Below are 13,521 nucleotides of genomic sequence, written 5' to 3' on the forward strand. Positions count from 1 at the left end.
GATTAAGTACGACCTTGAAAAATGTCCCGGGAAAATTTAAAATCGATACTTGTAAAAACACCTTTAGTCTCAGCATCCAAACTCCGATCTGTCACATCTAGGTTACACGTATTCATAGTTTAGTTTATCTACTGTCAACGCGGCACGTTTTATTAACAATGAGAAAATAAGTATATATAGAAGTATAAATTTGAATTTATTTACAATGTTACGTACTTGTGGTAGAAATCTATTTTTCGGTAATTTGTCAAAAATATTATTTATATTTTTATTAAGTTGTATAGTGATACCCATATTGTGTAATGCACACGAACATTCTCATGAACATGAACATGATCATGAACCACCAAGTTTTAAATATTCAAAGCAAGCAAATGAAGAATTTGCTGAACAAATAAATTCAGCGCATCATAAACATGTTGAAGATTCAAAGCAGTCTGATGCCAGTGATATATTTGTACGTGCTATGGGTTCAACTTTACTTATTTCATTGGCGCCATTTCTTTTACTTTTTGTCTTACCAATAGATAATAGTCAAGAGCGACAACCTTTTTTAAAAATTCTTCTTAGTTTTGCATCTGGTGGTTTACTTGGTGATGCATTTTTACATTTAATACCACATGCATTGGTACCACATTCACATGGTTTGGACAATAATGAAGAATCACATTCACATGTTCATAATCATGATCATGGTGATCATGAAGAGCATGGTCACGATATGACTGTTGGATTATGTGTTTTATTAGGAATTGTGACATTTTTAATTGTTGAAAAATTAGTGAGAATATTGAAAGGCGACTCTGGACACAATCATTCACATAATAATACTACTGATATAAGTATCTCGGGATATTTAAATTTAGCAGCTGATTTTTTACATAATTTTACTGATGGTTTGGCTATTGGTGCTAGTTATTTAGCTGGAGAAAGTATTGGATATGTCACTACATTTACAATATTATTGCATGAAGTGCCTCATGAGATAGGAGATTTTGCTATTTTAGTACAAAGTGGCTGCAGTAAAAAAAAGGTATTAATTTTTTTTTCACTTTTTTTAATTTAGATATTTTATTTTTTTTAATTTAATTACAGGCAATATTATTACAATTGCCAACTGCTCTTGGCGCTTTATTAGGAACTTATATTTCGTTACTTGTGGAAGGAATGGGTAAATATTTATATTTCGCAAAAATATTTTTGTAGGTTCAAAAAATTAATATTTGATTTTTTTTTAGGAGATTTTGCAACACTATGGATTTTGCCATTCACAGCTGGTGGTTTTATTTACATAGCAACGGTATCAGTTATTCCTGAATTATTATCAGATACCAAATTTTGGCAATCTGTTAAAGAAATAATTGCCTTATTACTAGGAGTTTATATGATGGTACTTATTGCACAAAATGAATGATTTTAGTAAAATAACAATTTTCTTTTATATTAAAACATTTTTTTTTTCACTTACATTATTAAATTGTATAAGCAATTGTATATACATATAAATATAATCAACGATATAATTATAAAGATACCAGTTTTCTTAAAATTAAATAAATAGAATTTCTAATTAGACGCCTAATTTTTTTTTTTCTCCGATTACTTAAGCCTTATTGACTCAACTATTTTTAATAATGATTCAGGTTCTGGTTTTTCAGAAACTCCATTTACTGTAAAACCAGAATTTATCAATGATTGTTCAGTAATTGAACCAATGGCAATAATTTTTATTTCATTTAAAATTTTTGCTCTTTCACCTAAAGCTAATAATAAATTATTAACAATTGAAGGACTAAAAAATACAATTATTTCGGGTATTAATTTAAATATTCGTTCAATATCATTGTGAAGTGTTTCACAAGGCATTGTTTTATATGAAATTATTTTCTCAATTTGATATTCATTTTTTAATAAATAATTTTCAATAGTATCACGTGATATTTCACTACAAGGATAAAGTAATGATTTCTTTTTTAATTTGAAATCATTGATAATAAATTTAGCAAGATTTTCTGAATTACCACAATGAGAACCATAACAATTTGATAAATTTAAATATTTTTTAACTAAATTTTCTGTCGATGTTCCAATACAATAGATGGGATATTCTTTCCATTTATCTAAAATATTTGGATTTTTTGTTAAAATTAATTTAACAGCTTCCACTGAACGAGGACTTGTTAATATCATACCTGTAATTAAAAATTCTTATTAAATAATTTTTTTTCTAACCTATAAATGACGAAGATATTATATTACCTGAATAAGAATTTGAATTAAAAAGACATTTTTCTAATTCACTTTGATTGATAAATAAAAAACAAATTGTTGGCAAATATTCAAAATTATAACCAGCATTTTCAAAAATTTTTCTATAAATATCAATAGTTTCATTATCATTAGAAAAACTTTTACAAAGAACTATATTTAATTGTCCTTGTGACATTATAAGATGTTTTAAAAGACATTAACAAATAAATTAAAATTTACTTTTTATATATTAACAAAATCATAACCTATTATTGAATACAAACTCTATTAGGTAACACTATATATTAGGGTACATTTACAAAACGAACTGGACAAAATCGAATTAATGCACAGCGAAAAAGAGACATATCGAATTGTGAATAGGCCATTAGAATAAAAAACAACAATAAACGTGAGGAAACGCTTGTGTTGTTCTCATTCTATGACCGTTGTAAATGTTAAGTGAAAATTCATAAAAAAAAAATATATACTTAAATAACTATATATTTGTTTAATATTTTTTTTTTGTCATTTATATTACAGTGATTTTTATTCGAATTATTTTAGAATGACTAATAGATATTCTTTTGTTGAAAAAATTACATTTCACTAATTTTGATTATATATGACACTCGTCACTAATATTCAACAATTAAATTAACTCTTATAATTATGTATAATAACAATGTTTAATGTTGAAGTGAATTTTGTACAAGAAAATTCCCCTTCCAATATGTAAGTTACTTTTTATACAATTATTTTTTTTTTATTGAAAAATTAATAAAACTATTCAATTTGTAATGAACCTAACTAATTTGGATTAAAGATTATTTATATTTTCTAAAGGAATAAATCTGTGGAAAATTTATTGATATCAAGTCACGATGTTATCAGTAGTATTAATTCATCATCAATGTCAGGACAAATTTCTACAGGAAGCAATGGAAATGAAATTAATTCAGATAATTTTCATGATATATCATCAGATAATGCAAATATTATTCCAAGTCCTAATTTATCACCTAAATCAACTCCACATATTTCATCAATACAACTTGATTATTTAAAGGAACGAATTGATTTAAATTCAATATCACCAAAAGAATCAAAACGGGTATTAATTTAATAATTTATATAATTTATATTAAAGATTTATTTTTTTTATTATTTTTCTAAATTTCAGAAAGTTCAACAACTTACGCCAGATGATACTGATAAATATTTAACACAAAGTGGTAAAAACAAAGGAAGAAGTTCAACTCGTAGTAAAAAAAAATCATCATGGTATAATCTTCTTTATCCAACTTATAAATCGCGTTCAGAAGATTTTAAAAGAATTTTTAAAGATATACCAAATGAAGAGAGACTTGTTGTGGGTTAGTATTTTAAATTAAATTATTTGATTTTTTTATTAATTTTTTGTTTTTTTAATTAATTTTTTTGTTTTTTTTTAGATTATTCATGCGCATTGCAAAGAGAAATTCTTGTTCATGGCAGATTATATGTAACACAAAAATATATTTGCTTTTATGCGAATATTTTTATGTGGGAAACATTGGTATCATTACATTGGAAAGATGTGACATCAATTACTAAAGAAAAAACTGCTCTTGTTATTCCAAATGCAATTTCACTTACTACTGATAATGAAAAATATTTTTTAACTTCATTTGGTGCAAGAGATAAAACATATTTAATGTTGTTTCGTATTTGGCAAAATGCATTAATTGGCGAGGTAAAATTTTTGATATTAAATTTTTAATTTTTCTTTTTAATTTCTTTTTAATTTCTTTTTCTTCTTTTTTTAATTAATTTAGCCAATGGGTATGGCTGAAATGTGGCAACTTGTACATACATGCTATGGAAATGAATTAGGTTTAACTTCAGATGATGAAGATTACATTCCACCGCCACCACAAGCAATAACGAGTGATGAAAAATTATCAACACGTTTATCACTTGATTCATTTTCAGAGGTTTGTTTCGTTTTTTTTTCATTTAATTTTGCTATTATGTTATTTATTAAAATTTTTCTTTATTCAAATTATAGTCAGAGGGATTTAAATCAGAAAAAGCAGAGTCACCGATAAGTCTTGATATTGAAACGCATTTAAAACTTGAGTCAACATCAAAAAATGAAATAGTACTTGATCCAACTGATCTTAGTGATACAACAGAAAGTGATGTTGAAAAACAGGCTGGTAGGTTTCATTTAATTAGAATAAAAGAAAATAAATATTTATATTTGCTTTTTTTTTCAGTGAAATTACCTATTCGTTGTAATGCAGTGTGCACTTCTTCTCACGAAGGTCGACAACTTGTAAATACAACATTGCCCATTCATATAGATCAATTATTCACTCTTCTATTTACAAATTCGAAATTCTTTTTAGACTTTCATTCAGCAAGAAAAACAACAGGTATTTAATAAGTTTTTATTGAAAAATAAAAAAGGGAATTATTCTAATATTATTTAATTCAAATAGATTTAGTACGCTCTGCGTGGACTCAAAATCCAGAATCGGGACAAAAAATAAGAACAGTTACACTAACAATGTCTTTAACACAATCAGTTGGTCCAAGATCATCTCAAGTTACTGAGAATCAGGTAAAAATTTCTAAATTCCGTTTCTATTTGACAAATATTTAACTAAATTTTATTTTAGATCATGCTACCATGTAGTAGGCCAGGCCATTTGTATTCTATTGATGTGGAAAGTTCAAATGCTGGTATTCCATATGCCGATTCATTTAGTGTAGAAATTCATTATTGCTTAACAAGTGTAGGAGAAAATGAAACATGTCTCACTGTATTCGCTCAAATAAAATACAAGAAAAATGTTTGGGCAATAGTAAGAAGTAAGTAAGAATTCATTTTTTCTTTCAAATATTAAAAATAATCCAAACTTGAAAAATATTAGAATCTGGACCAAATTTTATTTTGGTATTTCATTGATTAATTTAAAAATTGATTTTACTTTTTTTTTTTTTTAATAGCATTCATTGAGAAAAATTGTTGGGCTGGTTTAGAGGAATATTTTAATAGTTTAATAAAAGCAATAAGTGTTGAGTGTGAGGAAAATAATACTGTTACCGGAGGAACAACAAATGGTTTAAAAAGAAAAACGAGAAGAAGAAGAAGAACAACAAATGTTGGTGTCTCATTACAAGCTCATGCTCCCGATCTTTTGTCAAATAATCCATCAAATATCGTCGTTTTACCACACAGTCAAGGTAATTTATTTTGTTTAATTAAATGTAAAAAATTATATTTTTTTTTTATTAATTAATAATTATTTTTTGCAGTAACAGATTTAAGAGGCGATGCAAATTCTATTCTTAGTTGGGTTCTTTTATTTGCAATTTTATTTTTAACTGTTATCAATGCACTGTTGTACTATAAATTATGGGGATTAGAAGAAGCTGCTACTTATACTGTCATGGATATGCATATTTTAAAGTAGGTTTATTTTTTTTTGAAAATGAAATCATACATCGGGAGAAAAAATAATTTTAATTATTTCCAAATCTCAGGAATACGCCAAAATCTGAGGAAGAATGGATTAATTTATTGCAACAGCAAGAAAGTTTACATAACGTTGAAATGAGAAAATGGCAAAGGGTTCTCCATACTGCCGCACAATTATTAAGACAGGTAAGAGACTCGATTACTGCCTTAAGTGAAACAATTAGAATATAAGATTATTTAATCTTATCTCGACGTTAAAGACCGAAGAGTCCCTGACGGAACTTCAAATGAGCATGCATCCAACGGCGACAGAAAAAATGTTCTCAATATTGAAGCCTGGAATTAAAACAAGAAATTCTGAAAATCGAGAATTGTAGCAATAAGTTAATTTACACGCATTTGTTAAAGATGACAGAAGCTTTTTTTGGAAACTATCAAGTAACAAATTAAATGTACTTTTGTGCTGATGAACTTAATTTTTTTTCGATAAATACAGGAAGTAAGCTTGTTTAAATATACTTGCATTTTATAAACTTGCCATTTTCATTCCGCGAATTGCAAATATTTCACAAAAAAAATAAGACTAAAAATAATATCAAATTTCAGTTGATAAAAGTATTAAGTGTAAAAATAAAAAAAAAAAAACAAATTGTATATAATAATAATTAGAATAAGAAAAATACATATGTATTATAGATTAATTATTATAATATTCATAATTATTAAAAGTATTCGACTTTTAATGTTTTAGAACTTAATTATTTATAGTAAAAAACGCAAACATAATTGTAAAAATAATAATTGAATGTTATTATAAGAATTTTAAATATTATGCATGTAATAATAGTTAAATGAAATAATATTGGAATTTTTTTTTAGCCATTTGCGGTTTCTTTGAAACTGTTATATTTTTTTAATAATTTTAAGTCCGATGTTTTATTAAAAAAAAAAAAAAAATGATTCAATTGCAAAAATGAATCACATAATTTTTTTTGTATAACATCTGAAATCAAACATTTTTTTATATTTATGTCAATTTTTATTGTGAATAAAAAGATCTTGTTCCAATAATTTTTGGAGTTTTAAATAAGAACAGTAAATCATATTAAATAAAATCCATTCTTTTTATTTCAAAATAAAAATAGACTAATATTATTAAAATTTAGTTTTTATTTAATAATACATTTTTTTATTTATTGTCAAATTTCAACATATATAAAACATTGTACATTATAATCGCATACACATCAGTCTCATTTTTTTGTCGATATTTAAACACATGAATTTTAATTTGTTCTTTTTTTTATATATCTGCGGCAAATCGAAAACTTTTTCTAAAATTGACAATTTTTTGTTTTCCTTTTTGTTCATTATTAATGCATAATTGATAACGTTTCACTTCAACTAAATCTGAAAGAACTTCCATTGTTTTGATATTTTCATTATCAAGAATGTCGATAGGTTTAAAAATATATAATGATCGATTATTTAAATTGGATTTTTGATTTTTTATACCAACGGCGGAAGCTCTTGTTTTATTGTTTTGTTTACAAAATATTGAACTATTTAACATGAAACGATCGCCAAACATTTTATTTTTTTTAAAGTCAATCATTAAATTATGAAGACTAGAATGATAATTGAGTACAATATTTTCATCCCATGTTAAAAGTGCTGAATATGTTGCTCTATTATATGTACGATAAAGACAATCTAATTCCATTAATGACATTATAATACGTTTTCTTATATTAAAAAATGGGAAATTCCATGAAATTTTTGTACAACTTGTTTTCATTTGATTTTTTAATATTTTATCCATTATAATAGGCATATTATAATCATAAATAATAAAATCTTCAACACCAAGTAATTTATGAGTATTTAAAAAATTTGTAACATCCAATAATGATGGAATTTTATTATCAATTGGCGAAATACAAAATGCATATTCACTTCCATCTAAAAATTTTGATAATTGTTTTATTGGTAAAATTATATTATCATTATTTGTTGTTGTTTCAAAATATGTAACACCAATGGGATTATTTTCTTCTTCAAGTTCACATTTTAAAAGATAACCACAAAATTCCTCATTATCTAAAATGTCTGTTGTATTTTTTAAAATAGAATAAGAAAATTTCCCAGATAAAATTTCACTTTCAATATTAATATTACAATGAAAATCAAAATTACTTCTTAATTTACCAAAAGCAATTGTTATTATTTCACGATTATTTTTTGTATACGATGAATAAACAAATAAATCATCATTTAAACGTTGCCATGATGAAAAAGGTTCATCAAATTCTAAATTCAATTTTTCTTGTTTTATGTCAATTTTTGTGCAATTATCAACAATATCTTTGTGCTCAACTTTACCAAAGTAATTAAATACATTTCGTAATTTATTATATTCATGTTGATAAAAAAGAAGTGAAATAAGACTAATAACAGCAACAATAAGTAAAATTGCTTGATAATATTTTCTCATTGTTCAAACAATTTTAAAATACTTAAAATAATTTGTGGTCAACTGGACAATACCAATAGTAACATTATTAATGATCTGAAACAAATTAATTTATTGTAAAAAAAACTTTCCAAACCAAATTGTTAGTTAATATTTCTAAAATATCCAATTCTCATTACCTTATAAATTTTTTACAAACACAAAATTCACTTTTATTTTTGTTGACTATAATTGTTTACAAAAAAAAAAAACGGTCAGGGCTGAGACGTTAACAAAAACAAAAAGGTGCGTTTACAACGAAATGAAAATACCCTTTTTTTCAGTAGTGTCACATTTGAGAGGTTTTCACCGAAAAATTAGTTCATACTCAACTGTTAGTGGCGCTACTTTATTTATTTTGAAAATTACTTAAATAACAAAATTGTTTACAAATTTTATATTCTATGTTAATAGTAATTTAATAAAGTTTGATAATTCTATTATAATCAACGAGGCAATGCGATAATTGCAATAGCTGCTGAAATAGCTGTCAAACAATATAGTGACATTGCAATTAATGATGACGATTGTATAAAAATAATTGCTACATAAGGAGTAATCATTGCACCAAAACGAGCCATTGCTGTACAGGTACTAACACCTCTATCACGTAAATAATTTGGATACATTTCTGGTGTATAAACATATGCCGCTTGAAAAACACCGGCAATTAAACCTCTACTTAAAAAAAGTCCCACAGTTAAAACAAATCGACTAAGTAAACATGCTCTACTTAAAAAATAAACAACAATTGCAAATAATAATAATTGAATAACCATTGTTAATTTTTTGCCTATTTTTTCAATTAAAAATATTGTTGAAAATATCCCAGGAAATTCAGCCAATGTTGTCCATAATATATCAATATAATCACTTCCAGATAAATTACAATTTGTTTGACAATTTTCATTTTTTTCTCTAATATTGCAACGATCTGAATTTGTATTAAGTAATTCTGTTGTTATTAATACAATGCCATAATAACAAAATGCACTTGCCATCCTAAAATAATTGATTTTTTGAGTAAAAGAAACAATTTTTCGAAAATAGAAAAGAAAAAATTAGAAGAATATATTTGACATTTACCAAACAATCCAAAGTAAAATTGTTGTTTTATACATTTGTCTACTAAGCAATTCGGACCATTTATTTCTGCTATTTGTTTGAACACGATCCAAAACAAGTCTACCAATTGGCATTGGTTTATTATTTTCTCGAGCAACTCGTTTTAATGTACACAATGCATTATCTATTTTACCAATGAGTAAATCAAAATAAACTGATTCTGGAAGCCACTGGAATTAGAATAGAATTTTTTTTTTTTTTCGAACAGACAAAATATATTTATATATACTTACTGGAGTGAAAAGAGAAAAAAGAAATAAAGGAATTGTTGATATTCCAAGAAGCCAACGCCATCCAAAATTTGGCATTACAATTAATGCTAAAACTATTCCAAAGCATGCTCCTAACGCCCAAAAACACTGTGGAGATAAAAAGAAAATTTAATAAATTATTAATAAATTTTTTTTTTGAAATTCAACTCACATCCAATAAAACAACACATTTTGCTCTCTGATCAGAAGGTAGAAATTCTGCATACAATGTTACACTGAAATAAAAAAAAAAATTTAAATAATTATTTTCATTTCGAAAAAAACGAAAAAAAAATTATTTTTCATTTTCGAAAGTAACTTACGACTGTGGAACACATCCAATGGCAAAACCAACTAATCCTCTCAATAGAAGAATCCATAAAAAATTTGGAGCAAATGAACTGAGAAATCCATAATAAAATAATAATAATCCACAAAGTGTTAATGTTTTTTTACGACCATATCTATCACTTAAATTACTCCAAAATGTTGAACTAAGAACCATACCCAAAAAAACTACCTATATAAAGGGAAAGAAAAAAAAAAAAAATTTATAACTATCGAAAAAGAAAATTATCTGATTGGAAAAAAATAAAATAATTACTGTTGTTATAAGAGCTTGTTCATATCTCGTTATTTTCCAATCACAATGTAAAATTGGACTTAAAATACTGAGAATTGTAATTTCCATACTATCAGCCATCCAACAAAGTCCTGTGATTAATGATAATTTTACTTGAAAACTTCCAAATCCAAGTGTATTAATTGCTTGTCCAACTGTAAATGTATCTGTAAAATTATAATTTATTTTATAAAAATTGGAATTTATAAATTATCATTTATTTTATAAAATTGGAATTTATAAATTATCATTTATTTTATAAAATTGAATTTATAAATTATCATTTATTTTATAAAATTGGAATTTATAAATTATCATTTATTTTATAAAATTGAATTTATAAATTATTATAAATTATAAATAATTATAAATTATTACAAATATTTACCATCTGATACAATAACTGCTGAATTAAGTTCCAATGATCTATGCATATCATCATTATTAAATTCACGTGTAGAAAGAGTTGAATTTAAATCAGGCCCATGAAATTCTTCCAATTCTTGATATGATCTTGAATTTTTTTGCTCATCGTAATAATTTGATATATTCATTATAAAAATAATATTAAACTCCTTATAAGGAGTATATTAATTATTGATAAAAATAAATCATATTTCCTTTTTTTTCAAATGAATTACATTGTTGATTATAACTAAAAAAAAAAATAGAACACAATATTTACTTAAAACGATCATATATATATAATTTATAATATATTGTTGACGTATACTATATGCGGGCCTTACAGGCAGGGCATTAGGTCCCAATAATTCCTGAAACGGCAGTCTAGATGTCGCCCGTATTGTTTCTTTATTTGAATTATTATAGAAATAAAATAATATAATTTTTTTTTTTTTTGCAAAACATTTTAAATAATTTAATTTTCATTATTTTTCAGTTTTTAAATCTGGGGGATATTGCTGCGATATATTAAAATATGAGTCAATGAATATCAAAAATGATTGAACAAACGACGGCTAATTTTCTTTCTGCTGGTAGAGTAATTTTAGCAAGTAGCTCACCAAGACGTCAAGAAATTATAAAAAAACTGGTAAATTTTTTTTAAAAAAAAAAAACCAAAAATTTTTTTTTATTTCACAGAAAATTAAAAGGCATTAAAATAAGCTGCAACGATTATTTTTATTAAAAATTATTATTTATATTATTATTTATTATTATTATTATTATTAGATCAGATTATAATAATTATAATAATAATAATAATAATAATGTATAATAATATAATTATAATATATTATAATAATTATATTATTAGATTTATTATATTTTTATTATTTTTTCTTTTTTTTTTATTTTTATTTTATTTTTTTTATTTTTTATTATTATTTTTTGGTATTAATACCAAAATGGATTAAAATAAGCGAAAATTAGATTAAAATAATAAGCGTTGGAGCTTATTTTAATACCTATTATAATTTTCTGTGTTTATTTATTGTTTTATAAAAATTAATTTTCAGAACATAAACGTTGAAGTAATACCATCTCAATATAATGAAAATTTAGAAAGATCTAAATACAATAATCATGGAGATTATATTAAAGATTTGGCCAAATTAAAAGTATTGGAGGTATTTCAACGATTAAAAAATGATGCCAAATTAATTATTGGAGCAGATACACTTGTATGTTACGGTGATTTAATTTTTGGAAAACCAAAAGATGAAAATGATGCATTTAGAATGTTATCTTGGTGGGATAATTTTTAAATTTCGCATATAATATAAATAATTTTTGCGTACTTATAAATTTCCTTTTTTTTCTAGTTTAAATAATAAAGTGCACACTGTATTCACTGGAGTATGTTTGAAAACACCAACAAAGGAAATTACATTTTATGAATCAACTGACGTTAAATTTGGAAATCTTACGGAGAATCAAATTAATGCATACATAAAAACAGGAGAACCATTGTAAGTTTATGAATTTAATTTTTTTTTTAATTATTAAAATTATTAAAATTTTTGAAATTATTTCATCTAAAGAGACAAAGCTGGAGCCTATGGAATACAAGGAATTGGTGGCTGTTTAGTTGAAAAAATAAATGGTGACTATTACACTGTAATGGGTTTACCCTTATATTCATTGATAAAGCATTTAAATAATCTATGTGATTAATTACAAAAAAAAAAATTTATTTTTAATAAAATCATTTTTAAGGAAGTAAAATTCTATTTTTCACCAAATCCTTAATATTATATTTTAAATTATTTTCAAAATAGAGAAAAAAAATCAAAAATTTGTTACAATTTTTATTTATTAAACATATAGTGTAATTTAGTTATTATATATAGTTTGTGTGTACATTATTTATTTCTTTTTTACAATCTCTGAAAAAGAAAAAAAATGTATTAAAAATTGATATACAATTAAAATCAACACTTTCAGTTTAATTTAAAGTAAATAATACTTGAAATAAAATTTATATATAGAAAATAAAAAAATAATATTTAAAGATTAGTGTTTGAAAAATTGATTGTACAATAATTCAAAAATTGCCAAGATTTAAAGCATTGGTTTTTTTTTTCTTTAGCTTTATATCAATTAATTTTTATTGCTAATTAAATATATATATATATATGTATAGAAAGATTCATTGCGTCAACATGGAGATGAACTAGCCGAAGTGCTTGTTTCAGTTGTTTTCGTCACTGATGAAGAGGGTAAGGAATTTGATTTATTAAGCCTCTGCTTTGCAACCATAAATTGTTCCATTAACTCGTGATGTGCTTCTAATCTTTCTATACAATGTAGACATGCAGTTTTTGGCAGCTGATCGTTTATATTCACCTATATGTAAATTTTTATTTAATTTATAGTCAAAATTCAATCTTATTATAAAATTTAATTAAAATAATTATCAATAGGTAAATTAAGGTAGAAAATAATTTTTTTTTTTAAATAACAAAAGCAATAATTACCGTGATTGGTAAGTAAGCGTTAATTTTATCAGCTAGTTTCATTCTTTCTCCTTCTTCACCGTATATGTGAATTACAAATCGATTCATTTTACTACACAATCTGCAAATAAAACCAGTTATCACAGCTCTGTCAGTACTGCCCATTTTGACTTTTTCCTTTAAAAATTGTTTTTAAATTAAATTTTGATACTCTTAAGTAAACAAAAATATAACAATATTACAATGTTGATGCTTTTGACATTCTTGTCAACTTAACATTAAGCTTCTAACACATTGTTTAAGAAAGCTCAGTGTGCGGTTACATTTCGTCATGAATATTAAGAGAAGTGTGAACATATCTTAAGGTTGTG

General features: G+C 24.4%; 7 protein-coding genes across 7 annotated transcripts; 3 read left to right on the plus strand and 4 right to left on the minus strand.

The window, feature by feature from the left end:
- The first annotated feature begins 98 nt into the window (after positions 1–98).
- LOC127280056 (protein catecholamines up) lies at positions 99–1,575 on the plus strand. Its single transcript, XM_051302801.1, has 3 exons — positions 99–1,033; positions 1,096–1,171; positions 1,239–1,575. Exons 1-3 carry the CDS (start codon positions 206–208, stop codon positions 1,412–1,414), a joined length of 1,080 nt encoding a protein of 359 aa, XP_051158758.1. The 5' UTR covers positions 99–205; the 3' UTR covers positions 1,415–1,575.
- Positions 1,432–2,527, minus strand: LOC127280057 (uroporphyrinogen-III synthase-like). Its single transcript, XM_051302802.1, has 2 exons — positions 2,260–2,527; positions 1,432–2,192 (listed from the first exon to the last, which is right to left on the minus strand). Exons 1-2 carry the CDS (start codon positions 2,444–2,446, stop codon positions 1,600–1,602), a joined length of 780 nt encoding a protein of 259 aa, XP_051158759.1. The 5' UTR covers positions 2,447–2,527; the 3' UTR covers positions 1,432–1,599.
- Positions 2,528–2,670: 143 nt separating this feature from the next.
- Positions 2,671–6,369, plus strand: LOC127279972 (protein Aster-B-like). The gene is made up of 13 exons (XM_051302635.1): positions 2,671–2,985; positions 3,097–3,364; positions 3,434–3,626; positions 3,705–3,985; positions 4,068–4,226; positions 4,301–4,451; positions 4,512–4,670; positions 4,737–4,858; positions 4,917–5,109; positions 5,248–5,484; positions 5,557–5,710; positions 5,785–5,905; positions 5,980–6,369. The coding sequence occupies exons 1-13, from the start codon at positions 2,936–2,938 to the stop codon at positions 6,094–6,096; spliced, it is 2,205 nt and encodes a 734-aa protein (XP_051158592.1). The 5' UTR covers positions 2,671–2,935; the 3' UTR covers positions 6,097–6,369.
- A 500-nt stretch (positions 6,370–6,869) lies between these two features.
- Positions 6,870–8,476, minus strand: LOC127279973 (uncharacterized). The gene is made up of 2 exons (XM_051302636.1): positions 8,372–8,476; positions 6,870–8,288 (listed from the first exon to the last, which is right to left on the minus strand). Exon 2 carries the CDS (start codon positions 8,211–8,213, stop codon positions 7,023–7,025), a length of 1,191 nt encoding a protein of 396 aa, XP_051158593.1. The 5' UTR covers positions 8,214–8,288; positions 8,372–8,476; the 3' UTR covers positions 6,870–7,022.
- Positions 8,477–8,566: 90 nt separating this feature from the next.
- LOC127279974 (synaptic vesicle 2-related protein) lies at positions 8,567–10,951 on the minus strand. Its single transcript, XM_051302638.1, has 7 exons — positions 10,618–10,951; positions 10,212–10,396; positions 9,931–10,127; positions 9,780–9,843; positions 9,590–9,715; positions 9,318–9,526; positions 8,567–9,233 (listed from the first exon to the last, which is right to left on the minus strand). The coding sequence occupies exons 1-7, from the start codon at positions 10,781–10,783 to the stop codon at positions 8,678–8,680; spliced, it is 1,503 nt and encodes a 500-aa protein (XP_051158595.1). The 5' UTR covers positions 10,784–10,951; the 3' UTR covers positions 8,567–8,677.
- On the plus strand, positions 8,674–12,406 carry LOC127279975 (dTTP/UTP pyrophosphatase). The gene is made up of 5 exons (XM_051302639.1): positions 8,674–8,822; positions 11,131–11,283; positions 11,711–11,943; positions 12,017–12,163; positions 12,236–12,406. Exons 2-5 carry the CDS (start codon positions 11,191–11,193, stop codon positions 12,366–12,368), a joined length of 606 nt encoding a protein of 201 aa, XP_051158596.1. The 5' UTR covers positions 8,674–8,822; positions 11,131–11,190; the 3' UTR covers positions 12,369–12,406.
- A 79-nt stretch (positions 12,407–12,485) lies between these two features.
- LOC127279976 (uncharacterized) lies at positions 12,486–13,439 on the minus strand. The gene is made up of 2 exons (XM_051302640.1): positions 13,172–13,439; positions 12,486–13,040 (listed from the first exon to the last, which is right to left on the minus strand). Exons 1-2 carry the CDS (start codon positions 13,313–13,315, stop codon positions 12,852–12,854), a joined length of 333 nt encoding a protein of 110 aa, XP_051158597.1. The 5' UTR covers positions 13,316–13,439; the 3' UTR covers positions 12,486–12,851.
- Positions 13,440–13,521: the final 82 nt, after the last annotated feature.

This window comes from Leptopilina boulardi, unplaced genomic scaffold (genome assembly GCF_019393585.1).
Source record: "Leptopilina boulardi isolate dan_hultmark-lab unplaced genomic scaffold, ZJU_Lbou_2.1 LbouV2_229, whole genome shotgun sequence".
NCBI classification, from domain to species: domain Eukaryota; kingdom Metazoa; phylum Arthropoda; class Insecta; order Hymenoptera; family Figitidae; genus Leptopilina; species Leptopilina boulardi.

Excerpts from the sequence above, each read along its gene's own strand:
- LOC127280057 (XM_051302802.1), bottom strand. The coding sequence starts at position 2,446 with ATGTCACAAGGACAATTAAATATAGTTCTTTGTAAAAGTTTTTCTAAT. Across the intron at positions 2,193-2,259 it reads TAATTCAAATTCTTATTCAG|GTATGATATTAACAAGTCCT; the intron begins GTAATATAATAT and ends TTTTAATTACAG.
- LOC127280056 (XM_051302801.1), top strand. The coding sequence starts at position 206 with ATGTTACGTACTTGTGGTAGAAATCTATTTTTCGGTAATTTGTCAAAA. Across the intron at positions 1,034-1,095 it reads GTGGCTGCAGTAAAAAAAAG|GCAATATTATTACAATTGCC; the intron begins GTATTAATTTTT and ends ATTTAATTACAG. Across the intron at positions 1,172-1,238 it reads GTTACTTGTGGAAGGAATGG|GAGATTTTGCAACACTATGG; the intron begins GTAAATATTTAT and ends ATTTTTTTTTAG.
- LOC127279972 (XM_051302635.1), top strand. The coding sequence starts at position 2,936 with ATGTTTAATGTTGAAGTGAATTTTGTACAAGAAAATTCCCCTTCCAAT. Across the intron at positions 4,227-4,300 it reads CACTTGATTCATTTTCAGAG|TCAGAGGGATTTAAATCAGA; the intron begins GTTTGTTTCGTT and ends TTCAAATTATAG. Across the intron at positions 4,671-4,736 it reads TTCAGCAAGAAAAACAACAG|ATTTAGTACGCTCTGCGTGG; the intron begins GTATTTAATAAG and ends TAATTCAAATAG.
- LOC127279974 (XM_051302638.1), bottom strand. The coding sequence starts at position 10,783 with ATGAATATATCAAATTATTACGATGAGCAAAAAAATTCAAGATCATAT. Across the intron at positions 9,844-9,930 it reads ATTGGATGTGTTCCACAGTC|TGTAACATTGTATGCAGAAT; the intron begins GTAAGTTACTTT and ends TTTTTATTTCAG. Across the intron at positions 9,716-9,779 it reads AATGTGTTGTTTTATTGGAT|TGTTTTTGGGCGTTAGGAGC; the intron begins GTGAGTTGAATT and ends TTATCTCCACAG.
- LOC127279975 (XM_051302639.1), top strand. The coding sequence starts at position 11,191 with ATGATTGAACAAACGACGGCTAATTTTCTTTCTGCTGGTAGAGTAATT. Across the intron at positions 11,284-11,710 it reads AAGAAATTATAAAAAAACTG|AACATAAACGTTGAAGTAAT; the intron begins GTAAATTTTTTT and ends ATTAATTTTCAG. Across the intron at positions 12,164-12,235 it reads ATAAAAACAGGAGAACCATT|AGACAAAGCTGGAGCCTATG; the intron begins GTAAGTTTATGA and ends TTTCATCTAAAG.
- LOC127279973 (XM_051302636.1), bottom strand. The coding sequence starts at position 8,213 with ATGAGAAAATATTATCAAGCAATTTTACTTATTGTTGCTGTTATTAGT.
- LOC127279976 (XM_051302640.1), bottom strand. The coding sequence starts at position 13,315 with ATGGGCAGTACTGACAGAGCTGTGATAACTGGTTTTATTTGCAGATTG. Across the intron at positions 13,041-13,171 it reads ACGCTTACTTACCAATCACG|GTGAATATAAACGATCAGCT; the intron begins GTAATTATTGCT and ends ATTTACATATAG.